At 36.3% G+C, this 20,107-nt stretch overlaps 1 protein-coding gene across 1 annotated transcript; it reads right to left on the reverse strand.

Moving 5' to 3' along the window:
* Positions 1 to 5,455: 5,455 nt before the first annotated feature.
* Positions 5,456 to 18,871, reverse strand: LOC128216992 (glutamyl-tRNA(Gln) amidotransferase subunit B, mitochondrial-like). The gene is made up of 12 exons (XM_052923772.1): positions 18,571 to 18,871; positions 16,704 to 16,878; positions 16,284 to 16,397; positions 15,698 to 15,893; positions 15,238 to 15,360; positions 12,959 to 13,072; positions 10,427 to 10,511; positions 9,796 to 10,036; positions 8,755 to 8,879; positions 8,362 to 8,440; positions 7,987 to 8,121; positions 5,456 to 5,906 (listed from the first exon to the last, which is right to left on the reverse strand). The coding sequence occupies exons 1-12, from the start codon at positions 18,660 to 18,662 to the stop codon at positions 5,736 to 5,738; spliced, it is 1,650 nt and encodes a 549-aa protein (XP_052779732.1). The 5' UTR covers positions 18,663 to 18,871; the 3' UTR covers positions 5,456 to 5,735.
* Positions 18,872 to 20,107: the final 1,236 nt, after the last annotated feature.

The raw sequence follows: 20,107 nt of genomic DNA on the forward strand, positions 1-20,107 counted from the left end.
CCACATAAAATATTTACGGCAGCGATAAGCTTTACAAAGCCATGATGCGCACTTCAAAAAACACATAGCAATTTATGTAAGCGATCATCCCATTAATTCATGAATAAACGAGCGGGGACGATCATTTGATCTTTTGATTGTTTTGTATGTGTGTGTGTTTTGGTCAGAGAAACTAATAATGTAATTGTTTACATGTTTAGACATTGCCTCGTCATGTAAAAACTTAAATAAAGCACAAAAAGACTTATTGTAGAAATGTTAACTAAAGCATTGATCATCAAACATTTACAAACCTTTGATTTTGTTTATTTGAGCAAATTTTACACTCAAATAACAACAAGTCAGGTGGTCAATCATACTTGTTCAGTATTAACTAAACCAAAAAAACTCATTGACCAAAGGAACGAAATTGCATGTGTTCCCGAGATCAAGAATTTATGGCGCCTTAGACGGGGGTTCCGGTTTTACATTTCGATGATAACGATCATGCGCCTCCCCAACATAGAACAGCGGCGGGGAGAGTGCTGTATCTGTTTCCATTGTCTTCTAGTTCCAATCAAATACGCTACATTTAAAACAGAATTAATTTTAGCCAAGATATGAAAACCACTTAAGCGTAAAATAATAGGATCAAATCAAATGAAGACCCATGAAACCAATATCAAATACCCCTGTTAATAAAAAAGCCGTCCTTGGCATGGACCATATGCCGGTGACAAATCATCACTTAACAAATCATGGTTTTGTGGCCGCCATGATTACATCACAATACATAATGTCATCTACATCAATCTCGCGCATGATTTAAATGACGTCATAAGGAATGACGTTACGCGCGGCACGTGCGAATGGTTGCTGATTAAAAACGCACACGAGCGAATAAATAATAAATCCAATATATGACGTTCCAGTACGTTAAGGAACAGACACATGACATTATTTAAGACTGTGTACAATTTTGATTTCCTGCTGCATTCGAGTATTTAGATATCCGACTATAATAATTCCTACGAACATGAAGAATACCAAATGTTCTGTAATAAACTAAGCATGTTTGTATTAATCCATTTAATCCTAATTCGCAAGCAGATGTTCGTCCAAAATATTTCAAACTTTTAGTATCTTATGTCATGTGACAAATCATTGTTTAGTACATGTAGCATGTTGAATGGCTATGTAAGAAAGACATATCAGTACGTAAGTAAGTTGTTTATTATAGTGGCATGTGCATAACACAAATAATATTCACAATACATATATAAATGATGATAGCAGCCGGCCCATCGGGCCTATAAGTTACCTTAATGTTAACACTGTACAAGCATTGGTACATATATTCATATATATAATTATGTAAGTCGCAGTGCTGTTTCTCTTTAGCAAAGGGTTCTTAGTACAGGTTGTTTTAACATGTGTGTACTATTAATAATAAAAGTAATCATAATAATTTCCAGAATACCGAACAATTATCATAAATGAGGAGACTTGGTCGTTTATACAATGTTGAAACATATAAATGTTAAATACATATATATTGAGAAAAATAAATCTGCTCAAACAAACGCACAAACACAATGAGGTTAATTGGAAAGTTTAAAAAGTGGTATAATTAGTTTGAATCAACATCTCACGTATAAAATAAGACATTTCATAAAATATTAACAAGATTTCTTGTGTAAGCACGACTTTTTTACCACAGACTTTCAAAGAATCTGGCTAAAAGGAAAACTCAAGTTCAATTGATCATAACAATCGATACAAAATGTTGCATTATCAAAAAGAACTTATTATAAAGACGAAACTGCCAATTATGGTTCGATCTTTACGCTTGCTCTATTTGCGTTCCTTTGTTAATTCAAAAACTAACAATTCAGAAATACAAAAATATACCCGTAATTTTCAATTAACAGCAGTACCCGCACGTGAGCAGCACTGAATTAAAGAAGCAGCATGAAAGACTTCATTTTCCCTGTTTATTTGTAACAATGAAATGAGAAGATCGCTTTAACTTAAATTTTACGTAAGTGGAAAATTAACACATGTTTAAGTATATCGATTTGAAAAGCAAACAGAGAACGTTAAAATGCTTTTAAAGCGACAAAAGCCTCCCTTGCCGGACACACCCATGCAGATCACCTGAAAAGGCCGCTGTCCTTGCCTGCTAGCAACTGGGCCCTTTGTTCACCAAATTATTATCTGCACAAAACATGGCAAAAGGCAAAATGTTGGGTCCTTGTTCCTCCTTTTTTCAATAAGTGGTGTTTCGATGAAGAATTCTAGATATAAAGTGACGCACAGCGTTAAAGCAATGGCCGTCTTACTGGGGCAGTTACAGCAGCTTGTTCACTTTTGTTTAAAAGTATCGCACAAGTTTAAACGTCGGAGACAGCAGTACTTATACAAAGTCAAACGTTCCTTCAAATCAGGAATGTCATTACCCATCAAAACATCTTATTAGGAATATGATATTCAATAAGTCACCGAAACTATGTCGGATACAGCTTCGAAATATTTATGACATTTTATTTTGGTTAATCATGAATGATTTTCCGTCTCTACGATCGCGGAACCCCTTTTAGAGTGTTTATTCCACATGACTGAAAGCGTGTCCAATTTCACAATACAAATAACAACACAGAGTCTCTAATTTTATGACCATCACCTTGTAAAACTGACTTAGTGAAATAAATTCTACCTTGTTAAAAGTATATTAAAGTTTGCCGGGTAAGTGATCACGTCTTCAACAATTAGCATCAAACGTCAAAAAGACTGAACCGGTTTGACAATATGGCCGCGAAATATCGCGCTTGATTAACCAAAAATGGAACAAGGAAATGTAAACCGAGCAAAACGTCAACTCTCACAACAACTGTATTCTCGTATCAAAGACGAAAGCAGGAGGTAAATGCCAGGGACCGCTCGGAAATTCGGCCTTAAATGATATTTAACTGAATTTAATACTATATTTTAAGATCCAAATTATTTAAAGTGTTGGCTATCGTATTTGAAATGATTCAGAAAACATGAACATCAATAGAAAACAAAGTATACGGTAAAATATCTTAAGAGAAAATTGGACATAGAGCTCTGGCAAGGAACACAGTATCAAACTTCCAAAAAGAGTTGCTTTTGGCTCAATGAAAAATAAATACTGTGCGATTAACGATTGGACTTTAGTACTTATAAATTCACTACAGAAGAGGGACTTTGTCAGATTTTGTTCATGTTATCAAATGAAACTTACATGATTTTCTGTAAAAAAATTCTAGGTGGTTAGTGAAGATATTAAACTCATTGACCAATATAATAGAAAACAACAGCGTCATCTATCACAAAATACGCCCTTCCTAATTTTAGGACATCAAGTTTGGTGATAAGTGGTTGTGATTTAAGAGATATGGCTGGTTAACGAACTTGTCCAAGAAATTAAACATTTACATTCTGACCAAATTTGGTGATGATTGGTCTAAGGCTTCTAAATTTATTGATCGGACAAGACCTTTTGATATAATTTCTATAATTAAAGTCACTTTCTATGAATTGATGGATATGACTGGTTATCGATCTTGTCTGAGATATTATGCCCATACACATTCTGACCAAACTTTTGGATGATTGAATCAAAAATTAATTTCAAATTATTGATCGGACAATACCAATTTGAGTTAATTTCTACAATTGAAGGGCGATAACTATCAAGTGACTAAAACGATATGACTGATTATCGAAAGTGTCTTAGATACTATGCTAATACACATTTTCACCAAATGTGGTGATGATTGGACAAAGGCCTCTACAGTGGACAACATACTGGACGCTGCCTGCCCGCCCACCGCATGTAAAACTTCAATTTAATACGTCTATAAGCGGGCGTATAAAAATGAAAAATAGGGGAAAAAGAAATAATTTGAAGGCAGCAGGGCACGATAACGAGTCCTATAGTTCTGTATTCGGGCACCTTCTCCATTAGACACTGGTGAACAGAAACTGGTGAACAGACACTGGTGAACAGACACTGGTAAACAGACACTGGTAAACATACACTGGTGAACAGACACTGGTAAACAGACACTGGTAAACATACACTGGTGAATAGACACTGGTAAACAGACACTGGTGAACAGACACTGGTAAACAGACACTGGTGAACAGAAACTGGTAAACAGACACTGGTGAACAGACACTGGTAAACAGACATTGGTGAATAGACACTGGTAAACAGACACTGGTGAACAGATACTTGGCGAGTTTTATCGGACAAATAAACATCATACTACCAGGTTTAATATGATCTAAACAACAACATCGACACAAAAGTTGCCAACATTTGAAAGTTTATTGGTATTTTTCAAAAAATGTTGTGGGTTGTTGGAAGACGTTTAAAAAATCATTTTTGCTGGTACGTTTCGATGGTAGGTAGTTGGGTATTGAGAAGTTTCAACAGGCCTTTCCAACACGTGACCTATTTCCCATTCTGACATATAAACAAATGTACCGACTATGCCATTTGAATTTCCAAAGACACAACATAAGGACATTTAATTACCGGTCCCTGAGCCCATGAAATTCATACATGGAAATGTAAGGCAATAGACTAGGTTAGCCTCTTTCACCAAAAACGTGCAAAACGTACTCCGTTGTTTCACATAAATGTGTTGGAAGATCACCAGTAGAACCAACGTTCACAACGCTGAAACAAAAGCTCAACAACATATCAAATCATTGAGTGAACTAAAGAGCAGTACAAGTGTATGTGTTTCTAAACCATGAACCATGAGACATGATTAAACTCTAAAATAGTGTATAGTCTTCCTATAGCGCCGCGTTACGCCCCTGCTAGAAGTCTGCAAGTGCGACAAGACAACGTTAACACAGTTGTGTCAATATGACAGGACTTGAGATGACGAAGTAATCTAAAATTTCCAATTCCATTTCTTGAAATGATGATGTTAGCGATCAATTTCTAATTTCGAAAACAGCATCAGTGATAATTTCGATGCTTTTTACAATCCAATATCGTTAAGCTACCTGGCTTGGCCCCGTTATCAGGGAATCCGCGCATAAAATGTGGCAACTTTGGCCGTTTATTGGTCTTCCTATTTCCGTTAGATACGTTTTATCACCAGAAAAGTAAACTAAGAAAGAAATTGGCTCCAATTAATTAAAACGACACACAATAGCAACTGTCTTTATTATGCAAATAAAGTCAGCGAGTTGAGTGTAAATGCTGATTTTATCGTTAGAGACAGCGGAGCGGAATTTGCTAATAACAATTACGGGAAGTCCTAACCTGGCCAATTAATTAATGTATCCGAGATAATTCTACGACAGGTAATGGGTCACTAAAATGTCTCACCTTTATAGCGTTTTATTCCATAACGTTTATTGGGAGTTCTTAAATGCTATTGTAATAAGAGGAAATTGTACTATTGGTCCATTTTGAAAAAACAACAACTTCATTTTAGCAGTTGTATTCAGCTGCATAATCATACGAAATGGAATATTATGTATGTTTCAATAAATTAACAGCAAATGTCGACAAACTTAACACTTTTTAACCACCGTTTCAGAATCACAAACAATAATGTACGCGCTTCTTTACACTTGTAGGTGACTTGGTTTATGACATTGGAACTAGTCTTTTATTAAATGCCACCAAGTCTTTTCAGTCTCAGCACCATGAAACATGAACCCCACCATTCTCCAACGTCACCTACACTATCGCACAGGCGATGTTATTTCCCCTTGCTATCCGCATCATTCCCGCCCTCCTCTGCCTTGTCCGCCAACATCTGCCTCAGCATCCGGTTGAGCGTTAATGAGTCCGCCCGGTTCTCCGTCCCCCGACGGGCGGCCCCCATCAGCGTGGCCATTCCCCGCGCTTTCCCTCGAAGGTATTTCCGGGCCTGAAAATATAGTGAGACTAAGCTGCTGATGCCCGACGCACGTTGTATTTCTCAGCCTATCAAAGGAAGACTTTCGCACTTCTTTTCTTTTAGACCGAGTGAGAAGCCAAGTTACACATACCCGTAAACTGACCTGGTTACAAATATTCGTACTGTAATTAATTTTGTTACAACGTGTTTAACGTTTCTCGTGGATTTTCTGATCAATTTTAAACATTTAGGCGATTCCTCCGACAGCGACGGTACCTACAACAACATTAACACCAGCGCTAAGACGACGCCTCGACGTCCTAAAAAGCAGTTGAGTAAAGGGTGCTTAGAGAAAAATGCACGCAAAATTAGTGTTCATCTCAACAACAGCAATGAGACAACAGTCACAACACAGCTCGTCATGAACCAGCAATCAGCAGGGCGTTATAAATGCCGAATCCACGATAATGTACATATTTCATGTTTCTGAAAATTTACCACTTAAAGACCAACCCTGCGCCAACCATTCCAACTACCTTTTAACAAACTATTATTAGGCAGCAATATCTATCTATTTATAAAGTAATTACACCCAAGGTAATTTGAAAACGAAATGTATCTGTTATGATGTAAGGATTGGTTAACAGCACGTAATTGTTTTCTCCGCCCTTTCACATCATTCTATGTTGACGTCATTCATGATAATAAACAGGAACATTAATTGTTCTAGTACATCACATAACTAGCACTAACTAGCACTAACTAGCAGTACACATGGAACCGGCTGTACTTATATGGTAACATATTGAACCCGAGCTTATTGTCCAGGCGGTAATTAAACAATATATGTACAAACCGATTTTTAAAACTAGAAGGCAAATGGCAACATGTCCGTTGGGGGAGCATTTAGCACCGATTAAATGCTCTTTCGTGCAGTTATAACACAAAATAACATTGAGTTAACAATACGTGGAACCTGCGACCCTACGTCTTATCCTGGTGAACATCCATGGCAATTTTTCGAAAATCCTACTATGCATGTCAAGATACACCCCAGACAAGGCTCAATCCAGACAAGTCTTATCAACGTTACTTATTTTAACAGTTTGAACCAGTAAGTGTAACCTGGATCTTTGCGGTACAAACATTGAACCTGTAGGCGATACGCGCTATTTTTTTTTAAATCTTGTTAAAAAGTTATATGAAATTTTGTAATGCTTGGTTAAGAGGCGGACTGGTCGGGGACAAGGTCCGATCAAGAGTTCTCATTTCAACTTTTAATACATGGTCAAGATACAGCCCGGACCAGGACTCACTGACGCACGTACATATAAGGAAACTCCATTGTGACAATAAGTATATTTCATGGCCGCTTGTGTAAGATAGGTTCATCATAACCAGAGCGTAGGAAATTTTGCAGAAAGAGGTTCAACGACAGAAGACCCTGCGCGAGGGTTGAGTGAACCTATATTACACGAGCGGCCATGACAGATGCTTTTCCGCCCAGTTCAGTTAAACTTACCGTAAAAATTGTATTTTAACTTATTTTTAACATACGGATGTTCTTTATTTGTGTGCGTGGGCAAGATAAGGATTTCCAGCATGGCCAAACATTTGTAATTTCTTATCTTGGGTGGCAGAAAACTACGTCTTTACGCGGGCTCGACAAAAATAGATTGTTATCTGAATAAAACATGTTTTATTATTTTAACGTTCTGATATATTTCCAGAATGTGATAGGAAGACAGGCCAAAAAACCAATATGTATTGCAATGAACCCCATCTCACAACAACTACTAATTAAGAATTTTGAAATTTCGGGCAACTGATGAAAGCTACATGTATATAACGCTTTCTCGTTTAAATATGTCTAATTAAGTAAGCGTTTCAATGATATTTTCATAACTAAATAACATTTAAAAAATGTTATTCAACAATGGTATTAATACTTGTGAAGCTTCAACTACATCATGTCCAGGTATCGTCGTTTTGATTTCCTTGTGCGTAAAACGAATGTCTAATTCTTAACATAGCTTTGTCAGTTGTTTTTTTATGTGGAAATGTGAAATAAAAGGACACTGCTCAGTACACGTTAAACGGTACTACATACAGCATTGGGGTTATCCTCGATAGCCGTCCGGCATGCGCGTGTCAGGACGTCGATGTCGGTGATCTGCCAAAGCCCCCGGGACTCCACCCACTCCGCAGGCCGCACTTCCGGGTCAGTCAACATTGCCTTCAGCACCTGTAACAAGAAGAAAACGATAAAGGCAGCGGCATGAGCGTGACCTTGGTTACACGTATATTCGTTGAGAAACCAGAATTCTGTTAATGATAAGCCCGACACCGCATGGTCTTTGTTACGGGCTTGCAATCTTTTATATTCAGTTTTTCTCCAGAAAGGTACCACAGGTACGTACATATGTGTCACTACTGGGGTCATACACCACGCTAGGCGCGTAGCTGCATTAACTAGTCAACATACCCATTGTCCATTAGTGGGGGAAACCTTATTGACGTCTCTCAGGTCGAACAACTCTCCAATTCTGGTCGAGGGGACGGCACTGTGGATAGGAGTAAAATTGTAGTGGTATTCAATCACTTGACATCATTAAATCGAGCGCGTAACACCGACCGGCAATGTAGTTTTCTCTTTTAATGGTCAATGTTCATGTTATATATAACTATATATATTACATAGATACATATATAATCAAATATAATTTGCTAACACATATTTCATGCAAATGTATATAAAAGGGCAGACATGTCTTACAACTGACGTAGTTTCGTTTTAAAGTAGTCTGCGGTTGCATGGAGACCGCATTTATACACTTTAAACACAGTTACTACATTAATATACACGTATATACTTTACCACATGTCCCAGGTGAGATCGAGGGCGCGCAGCTTGGATATAAACTCGGATATGAAGAACTGGGTGAACCTTGCGGCGTCCCGTCCTACCACCAACTCCTCATATACCCCCTCCAGATTCTCACCCTGTGAAGGAGTCAGTTATAAGATCAGTATAACCACACCTCATGTACAACATGCCTGGCCGCCTGGAGGCGAACTCGAGTATATGAAGAACCTAGCACAACGCCCAGTTTACAATCATCGTCTTATATGAACCTCCTCTTTTTACAATGAAATAACAATATGGCATGTAATGGTGGTAGCCCAACACGAGGGATATTCGTTAATGAATTACTACTTTTGGGCTTGCACTTATACAATGGTGAAGTCTCAACCCTTCCCTTCAAAAAGTGTACACACCTCTGTAATAATTAAAGTTAATGCGGAAACCGATTTTGTAGCCCGATTTATGTTTATAGAGGAAAAGGTAAATGTTCACACTAATCCGTCCTAGTTATAGCCCCAAGAACACCCATAACTATGCCTTAATATTTGGCCAAGAGAACCAGCTTTTGATCACAGATGACTCATATACCACTGGTCAAAAATATCATGTTGACAAATATCCTGTTTCATGAAGATTAGATTAACAGTGTTGAATTAGCAAACGCACAATTGTTCTTGTTTTGACCTCATGATCTAGTTTTTGAGATGACCCATATTCACACTGGTCTTAAATATCATGCTAAAATATTCTTACCAAGCTTCATGAAGATCGAATTAGAACTGTGAGCATTCATAACATGGAAAAAATATGCCAAATTGTTAACGACACCAATCTATAACCAAGTTTTTTTAAAATAAAAATCAGAATGAAATAAAGCACAACAGTTATAGTAAAAAAATTCTTCAATAACGTGGAATTACTTTTTAATCTGCACTGGTTCATAGATGTCACAGCATATTGCATTGAGAATGACTTGGAAAAAAGGTCAAAACCTCTTGTTAAAACGTTCCCAAGTGCTTAAAAAAATATTTGAATTCAATTTATTCAGCTCACCACAATAAAGGTGGCCTGGTACAGACTGATGCCATATCTATCCATAAGCTGTTGTTTCTTGTCTCTAGGCAACGTTGGCATTGACCTTTCAAGGTCGTCAATGATGATCTTTGACTTCCAAATGTCAGGGTCAGTTTTGGCGAGGTCAATGCTGTGGTAGAGTCTAAGTGGAGGGAGGTTTGGTTCCGGCATGAAGCGGTAATCCTGCTTCACCTCCTTATCTCGCATTGGAACAGTCTCACTGGAAACAAACATAATAGGTGAATCTTATAAATACATACATACATGTTCGTCTTACTTTTCACTTCGAATAGTAACATGTCATGAAATACAATATCCTTTTGTTCTGATGAAAAAACTAATTTATTTATACACAAATACCGCAAGTATTGATACTAAACTATTACATTTGAGTGCCAACACTTGCTCATCAAAAGTAATGATTATAATTAAATATTATCAGTTTTTCAATACTAAATTAATTAAGAATACATGTGTGCAGCATTATTGTTCACAGATTTACCAAATTCTATGTACATTTCCAGAATGGCTTACAATTAAAGGCTATTACCATTGAGGAGTTTGCACCCAAGAACAGTGACTTACAGAACATATTTCTGAAATCGCTCACCTGGTCTCAACATCGAAGGAGCGTGTCTCGTTGACAACCTCCCCTCCCATTTCCAGAATGCCTATCTGCCTTATTATTTCATAATCTGGAATACAGCAGAAATATGTCCACTGTCTGCCTCTCCCTTTATCAGGTACATGTCTCTCTATTTGAAGCACTTTCATTTTTTGACACACATCATGACATGATCCCCTATTTCAGGTTTCTATTTTCTAAATGAATATCATCTGCATGCATTTATATAACCACATAAATAAATTAGAATTTAAATACTGCATAAATAAATCAAATAAGCTCATACAAACAGAACTAGCTCAATATCAAACAAAATCAATTGTAAGAACAAACCTAGGCAATATACTATCACATCTTAGCTCTCAAGACATGAAGCACTATACAATATACTCCCCGTCTACACATTTCTAATCTACATATGGTAAAGTTTCCTTTGCTTTGCACTTTTCCACTTGAGCAGAGCTCTGTTGAAGTCAAACTGATTTAGGGGTAGTACATCCTCCCATTCAGGGGTGGTCCAACCTCCCTGATTCTCATCAGAGTGTCCATGTTTTTGTTGTTCAGGGAGGTTCGAAGCCGTGTCATGATACCATTCTGTGTAGAGAACCCACGCTCACACTGAACACTGCTCATAGGAATAACTGAACACAATGTTTGGCAGTTTGCTGGCAAACTTGCCCATACACACTTTGGTTATATCCAACAGTCCAATTGTAGGGTAGGCCTTGGCCACTAGTCTCTTGTACTCCAAATACTCCGACAAGCATATCTCTGGACTGCCTATATAAGGTTTGAAGTATTCAACAAGGCACTTACATGTAAACTCAACTAATCCATACTTTGCAATGGACAGAACTGGCAATACTGCCAGGCACCAGCACATTCATTTTACCCACAATTGATATGTCCTGAAACCGTTCCAGTACATTCTCTACAACTCTGGATATACACTGGGGTCCCATTCTCCCCATCAGTCCTTTCTGTTGAGTGTGGTACCTCAGCTCCGCCTTGAACCCCGCCTCATCCTAGTCCTCCAGTAGCTCCTCAAGTTCCCTCTCAACTGCATCAAATCCACTGAAGACAACATTACTCTGTATGGTGTCCAACACATTTCCTTCTTGACACACACAGGTCTTTCGTATATGGCCTTCCCATCAATTTCCTTCACAAAGCCTGCAAGTTTATCAGTGAAAGCACCATCACACTCAATGAAGTCCTCAAAGCTTTCACATGTGGTACTCACTAAAGTGTTCATGGTACCAAAGTCTAGGGACTTTGACATACATTTCAAAGACAGTCTGGTTAGAAATGGAAGGACATCCAATAGTAGATGAGTCAGGGCGAAGAATCTGAACTGTGACACCTCATGAAGCAGGCCCTTCCATGTAAGTTCTGCAATGGCATCAGCCTCTTGGCACATGACTAGAGCATGGTAGGTCATGTAGATTACCCTCACAGCTGCCTCGAGGGTCAGTCAGCAAACCATGAGGACTTCAGCAAAATATCAACTGTGGAAGGTTCAATACTGTCTATATGTCTCAGAGACAGTTCGAGTGCAGGGCAGACTTGTGTACCTGAAGACATTGGTAACCATCCTTGGAAGTCATTTATCTCTGGGATGAGTTTCGCAGCCTGGCTGGTGGCAAGAGAAACTCTATGGACAGCACAGTGGACACCTAGAAGGGCTTGTGAATAGTCTCTCAGAAGTTTAATGACACCACCCTCATCACACTCGTACCATCAGTACTAATTTCAACCATGTTTTGATGTTGATTTCTTTGGAACAGAGTTCTTTCACAACCAAATTAACAATGTTTATTGCATTCGCACTTCATGTAGGGAGACATTGTAATGTCTCCCTACATAAAGTATATGTCTCCCTACATGAAGTAAATGTCTCCCTATATGAATACATGTATATGTCTCCCTATATGAATACATGTATATGTCTCCCTATATGAATACATGTATATGTCTCCCTATATGAATACATGTATATGTCTCCCTATATGAACAAATGTCTCCCTTAATGAATTCAATGTCTCCCTAAATGAAGTAAATGTCTCCCTACACGAAGTAAATGTCTCCATACACAAAGTAAATGTCTCCCTATATGAAGTAAATGTCTCCTATAAGAAGTAAATGTCTCTCTTTATGAAGTAAATGTCTCCCTACACGAAGTAAATGTCTCTCTACATGAAGTAAATGTCTCCCTATATAAAGTAAATGTCTCCCTTTTTGAAGTAAATGCCTCCCTGTATGAAGTATATAGGTATAAATGTAACACCTTCAAATTCCAGAAAGTACATTCACTCATATGAACAATTTATCATAATACATATAATGAATTGACTGATTAACCATGTTTAGTTTTAATCCTCATGCTAGCATTGTGATCCTCTTTATTCTATCAGTCTTTAGAAAGGATGGAAACATCTTTTCACTACGTTTTTAAGTATAAGCACACCAATATAAAAGAAGCAAAAGTTATGTGAAACTGAACATAACAATCCCTACCTATGGCTTTCCTGACACTTCTCATGCTGTTAAGGTTCTTGACCTCTGTCCTCACACCCAGGGGCTCCCCGGGGCGGTGCACCGAGATGTTAGCATCCACTCGCAGTGAACCCTCTGGGAATGTTAATATTGTTATCATTACTTATGTTTATACATCAATAAATGATTATGTTCAAAAAAACTAAGTTGGAAGGGTGTTGCTACCTGCCTTTTTTGTAGAATCCTTTTGGCTGCAATAAGACCAACATGTGTATCCTTCTGCCTTTTAAGAATTAAATACCAAGGATAATCAAAGACTCTTAAATTTGTTCAAAACTTTTATATTTTATACATACATTTAAACCAAATATAGTTGGCAGTTGAAACTATAAAAGTACTTAAATTTAACACATTTCTGACCTTTTCTGTCATTTTCTTTATAAACAAGTTCTTCACAGCCCGATACAATGTGTCCTTTTAGTTAATACATATCTATTTCATGAAGAAGTACAATTGACAACATGATTTCAAAACAAACACACATTAATTTGATCTGATGTGTCCTTTTCACTCTAAGCAGCCTGTCCCTTTCCCTTTTCTACAGAACCATCCGGCCAAAATCCTACTCAGTTATGTGAAGCAGTGTTAACGATGCACAAAATAGGATGATGCACATTTTTTTCTATTTTAATGCATTATCATGTTTAATCATTTGACAGTAGTGATCAAATCAAAAAAGGCATATGATTTGTGTACAGACAAACAAATAAAAGCCTTTATAAATGTTTTTTTTAATACTTGGACACAAATTCCCCAGTTAAACAAGAGCTGTCGTAGGACAGCACGCTCAACTATGGGCATTTGTCTTAAAAATGAATACAATAATGATGTAATATGTACCTGTCAAAAGCCATAAAAAAGTGAAATTCAAAAGTAATCAAAAAACACCTTGATGTGACCAACCAAGTTTCCAATGATTGACCGAACTTCAGGCTTTGTTGTGAAATTCATGTTCAACTGTTTTTTTCCTACTTTCGATAACAGTGACCTTGACCTCGATTCTAAGGGCCCCAAACACAATCACTTGGAAGTCCTCCAAAAACTCTTCCAACATATCAAGTTTGGTCACAATATGTCAACCCTAACTTAAGTTATTTAAGTACCCAACGGTGTGACCTTGACCTTGAACATGACTCTCAGGGCCCCATACAATCCCATGGAAGAACACCATAAACTCTTCCTATATACCAAGTTTGGTGGCAATATGTTAACCCTACGGTAACTTAAGTTATTCAATAGCAACCATTTTTATATTTATAATAACAGTGACCTTGACCTTGATCCTAGGGGCCCAAACCGCAAACTCATGAAAGGTCTCCATAAACTTTTTTCTATAAACCAAGTCTGGTCACTATATGTCAAACCTAAATAAATTATTCAATACCGTAGATGAGCTTGATGCCGCACTCCAACCAGTCTGCCCAACAATGATGCAAGTCATTCATACACACTAGTACACTTTTGGAAAAGACTGGTGAAAAAAATTAAAAATGTGCCAGTGAAAGAAATATAAATAGCAAAAAAAAAAGTCAATCAAGGGCCGTAATTTGTATTTAAGGTTAAAATGTAGTAATGTCACCTAAATGAAAGATGGTCTTCAATAATTGTGTGGAGGATTTAGTTCATTGAATGAAGGGTATAGATGTTATCAATGAAAATTCCGAACTAGCCCTTAAACTTTACCATGCCCTAAAACTACAACCAAAGTTTCTTAGTCAATCAGTGGCAATAACTTGTATTAAGGATACTATTGAGTTACCAGTATGTAAATTCATTGTGTGATGGTCATGAACAACTGTGTGAAGTATTAAGTGAATTTAATAAAGGGTATTGGAGTTAAAAGTAAAAATGGCAACTTGCCCTAAAACTTAAACAAGACGCCACTGCCAACACTGGGGTGAGTAGCAAAGCCTCCTTATTCTTGGAATAGTCAAGCTAAAAATGCCAAAATATCGCTATATAAAGGTTTTAGTTTGATCATTAAAGTACAATGAATTAAACATAATAATGTATTTAAAAAAAGATCTCATCAACCTATGCCTTGCACCTTTAACACATCTACAACATTAACGTTTAACCAGAATCTTGTAATCCTTCCATATTGGTTTGAAACAAGTAGAAAAGCAAACTACAAAATTATTAATTCATTGGATGTTGTTATGTAGTGCCCGGTTTTCATTTTGAAGTATCAGATGAAGAATAGAGCAGCAGGAGCCTTAGGAGCAGCTGAGACTTTGTACCTGACATTTTTCCATCACAGGTGCCAAGAGTGATTAGCAGTTGTCGCATGTCACGCACAAATGAGCGAGCATCATCTCCACTGCTAAACCCCGGAGCTGTCACTATCTCCATCAGAGCACAACCTAAGTTTTCAAGAAAAATAATGAAAATATACCTAATTCAAAACTGTGAAAAACACCAAGATCATTCCTGTAGATTAATTAGACATTTTTACATCATACTAGTACATTAAATGTAAAAGAAATATACATTCTGAGAAATGTGGAATAGGAACACAACTTCATAGGTCACAGGCGCTCACTAACACCTGACACCTTGTAAGTAATATAATTCTGAGGTAACTAAACTTAATCAGTCAGTAAGCATTATCACTAAAGTGTTGCTGTATATTTTAACATATATAAGTATTAAATATTTTGTATCCTTCATGTGTGGGTAAGCATTATGTTTGTCTCCAACCTGCCCTGTTGAGGTCAATCAAACTCTGCCTGTCCAGTTCATCATGAAGACTCTTGCCCGAGTCCTGTTCGAGCTGTAACTGGAAGATGTCCACTGTCTTCTCCACCATGTCTGAGTCCTGCTGACCGAAAACTGTGTAGCGGAACACCCCATTGTTAGCCAGCGCATGGTCTTGCTGGGTGATCTGGTAACCAACCTGCCATAAGGGGAGAGTAGGAAGACACTTAACATTTCAAACAATCAGACAGAATGAAGTCTTTTAGATATTTCATTTTCAAACATGCAATGTTCAACTTCCATTATATTGTGTAATAAGAAGAGTGGATAAATTACAACAGTATATGCAGGCATGCTTGTTAATAAACGCTGTCATTGACAAAATGTTACTTGAATTTACTTCACCCATTATCCTCGCATTTTATTTTTTTGATTATACACTCATTTCAATATCTTGGGTAGATGGGTTCAGTAACTATTGGGAATGGTTTTTATGCAGCCAAATGCTGCAATGATTTCCTCATAAACGAAGATAACACAAAGAGATCTTTGCTTTTAGTTCAAAACTGAAGCCTTACAACATACTCACTGGAAGATCAGCGTAGAAGTAGTGTTTTCTGTCAAATCTAGACACCTTGTTGAGCTGACACTGCAGTGCTAGAGCCGTCACCACACCTGCTTCAACACATCGCCTGTTCAGCACCTGAATATTTAAAAATTATGATATTGAAATCATCAGTTGATTAGAGTAAAAAATAAGGTTTTTTATACAACACATGTCTGAATCATATTTATTATATAAGACAGCAAATAGGAACAACTTTTCATCAATCTCATTGTTGTCTATTACTGGTATTTAAACATGCTGGTGATTCATGTATTTTTTTTAAAAACAATCATATTTGTTTTCAAAAGTTTATTTATTTGGTAAAGTCAACATTTAAGCGTAAGAATACTATTCATTTATAAATATAATTATGCTTAGAAAAATAAGTAATCTGAAGCTTACAGGAAGAGTTCCTGGCAGTGCTGCATCCAGAAAGGCCACCTGGGAGTTTACAGGAGACCCAAACTTGGCACTGGACCTCGAGAAAAGCTTGCTGTCTGCTTGGATCTGGGCGTGAATTTCTAAACCAATCACCGGCTCCCAAACCAATGGCTTCTGTTTTGCTTCCGTGGATGAACTTGACCAATCAAATAAACAAAATACTGATATATTGAAGAGAAGCCATACGAACAAAACAAGCCCATTTAATACAGTTATACTGCATGCTAGAAGTTTAAGGTGTTTTTTTTTAAATTTTATCACAAAATAGTGAGATGGCAATTGGCAATACTGTATTTGAGTCTGAAAGACAAAATCAAGCACAAATACCTGAAGAAAAAAGTAAAACGAGAGAAGTTGAAATGGAAAAAATTGCTCTTAGAGTATTTTAAGGTGAATTATGTTCTAATGTGTTGGGTGTCAAAGAATGATTATCATCAGCTTAAAGAAATATGACACAACCTGGCTTAATATTCCTGATAAATTAATTGCTCATTTTTAAAGAAATATATCATATTTCCTATTTGAAGCTCTATTTTATCACATACAATCCTGTGCAGGATAAACAATCATTATGGGGCTGCTTAACAAGGGATTAACAGTGTGGGAAAATAATTGGTACCGGAGTAAATATTATCCCTAACCAGTAATGCCCTTAATTCAGAAATATATTCAATATACAGTACACTGATAATGTTTGACCTGCTCCAAATAAACCAAATGATCATGGGTTCCCTCTGAGGGTACAAGTTGTTCACCATGCTTAAATCCCTCACTGAGTGTCAAGTTTACTGTTAGAGCAAGATCAATGGTATTTAATTAATTTATGAGTCTGTGGTGAAACTCCACATCTGATGAAGTGCTATAGATTTTGAGATAAGCAATGAATAAGTCTTTCTTGTTCAGAAGTAATTCATTTTACCCTTATTAAAAAATCTTCAGTACAGTACATGTAAGTATTACAGGGCTTTTTCTGCCCATTTTGGGAAAAAGACCCTAAACATTTTGGGAAATTTTGCATTGTGAAAATGCCGAAATTGGGAAATTTTACAGTTAAAAGAAAAAGCTGTCTAGTCTCCTGTGCACAACGAAATGATTTAATATCAGTTTATTTTCCCTTTAAAAGACACAAACAATATCAATCCTTTGGGTGTAAATATCTATTGCAATAAATCATTACAGATAATATTTCATATTGATCTCTGAATGTGATGAAAATCAATGATTTCCGAGTTCAATTATCAAAGAAATTTTACATCACATAATTTATTAGGATGTTGAATATGAACCATTACAGGTAAAAAGAATTTTTTCTGAAGATTGGGAAAAATATCTTATATTTTGCTTTGGGAATGGGTCCGATAGTTGGACTCGTGGGTACTATATAAAAAGCCCTGTATTAAAAGTTGTCATTTGCTGTTTTGTACTTAACGATTTCTTCAAGTGCATAGCAGAAGCTCACTGCATAGTGTGATATTATTGCATGTACTAAAATCATCAACTCAAAAATAAATTGTATATCAAACAATTTAAATTTTCATGGAGCTTCTAATCCAGTTTCTGCGGCTTTTCTCAGAGTTAACTCCTTAAAAATTCTTTAATGAACTGATCAGTCAAAGAAAATCCACAACCCATGGAAAGTGGACAGACAATGAGTTCATGTTTTGGCTGAATATCAGAAAGTGGGTCTAACATAATATCATTAACAGTGTACTGTAAGTTATTAAAAATAAGCCGTCATACGAAATAGTTTTATCACCTTTTAAAGTTAAAAAAACATGCAACAGTGCAATATGGTGTAACGCTTGTTTACTTAAATCATACTCTATACCTTCTGTAAATTTGAATGTATGATTTTCTGGTAATACTGGTAAATAACCTTATTTTACCACACAGCGAACAAACGGGTTTGAGCGCAGCCATCTTTTCGCAGCAGACAACAATTTATGAAATATGTGGCAGCCAACAATAACCTCAAATTTTACACAGTTATCGCCTCTAAAATATACCGTCAGGTCGTTATCTCTGTTACCGCTAATCAACCACACCTCTTCCTTGTGACATTTGAATACATTTTTCGCATATTATATACCTTCTCTATTAGTTTAAACAAAAACTTAGCGCTCAATCAAACGTCGACCAACTGGAACCATTCTATACTCTTAGACGGTGTCGGTCAACTCGGCTTAATTACCTTTTCGGCCTGGTCCAATTCGGCCGGGTGCGGGGTGATACAGGAATCCAGTGGATTTCACGTGAAATCCACTCAAAACGTGAAATCCACTCAGAACTCAGTTATTTTAATTAATGATTTATTTTTTTTCGTATACATATTAGAAAGTGTCTCATGAAGGGTTTATATTTCAAATTTTATTGAAATTGGTCAAAAAACAAAGAAGTTAGAGCAATTTTTCGTTTTTTTTCCAAAAATAGATCGGAAATCGAGGTGAAATCCAGATTCCGATAAGTGAAATCCACTCATAACTCATTAATTTTAATAAATAATTTTCTGTTTTTGTATATTTATTAGAAAGTGCCTCATAAAGGGTTTATATTTCAAATTTTATTGAAATTGGAAATGAAGAAGTAAGAGCAATTTTTCGAAAATAGATCGGAAATCCAGTTTTCGAGAAGTGAAATCCACTCTTAACTCGGTTTTATTAATTAGTAATTTTTATTTTTTGTATACATTTTGGAAAGTGCCTAATGAAGGGTTTACATTTCAAATTTTATTGAAATATATCAAGAAATGAAGAAGTTAGAGCAATTTTTCGGAAATCGAAGTGAAATCCACATTTTGACAAGTGAAATCCACTTTTTCAGACGTGAAATCCACTCATAACTCATTTATTTTTAACAATTTTTTTTTGTTAAATAAATAATTGAAAGGGCTTCATAATGGGTTTATATTTCAAATTTTATCCAAATTGATCCAAAAATAAGAAAGTTGTAGACCTATTTTGAAAAAAGATCGGAAATCGAAGTGAAATCCACATTTTGACAAGTGAAATCCACTTTTTGAGACGTGAAATCCACTCATAACTCATTTATTTTTCCGTAGAATAAATAATTGAAAGGGCTTCATAATGGGTTTATATTTCAAATTTTATCCAAATTGATATAAAAATAAGAAAGTTGTAGACCTATTTTGAAAAAAGATCGGAAATCGAAGTGAAATCCACATTTTGACAAGTGAAATCCAAAAAAAAATTGTTAAAAATAAATGAGTTATGAGTGGATTTCACGTCTGAAAAAGTGGATTTCACTTCGATTTCCGAAAAATTGCTCTAACTTCTTCATTTCTTGATATATTTCAATAAAATTTGAAATGTAAACCTTTCATTAGGCACTTTCCAAAATGTATACAA

This window comes from Mya arenaria, chromosome 14, assembly GCF_026914265.1.
Source record: "Mya arenaria isolate MELC-2E11 chromosome 14, ASM2691426v1".
Classification (NCBI taxonomy): Eukaryota; Metazoa; Mollusca; class Bivalvia; order Myida; family Myidae; genus Mya; species Mya arenaria.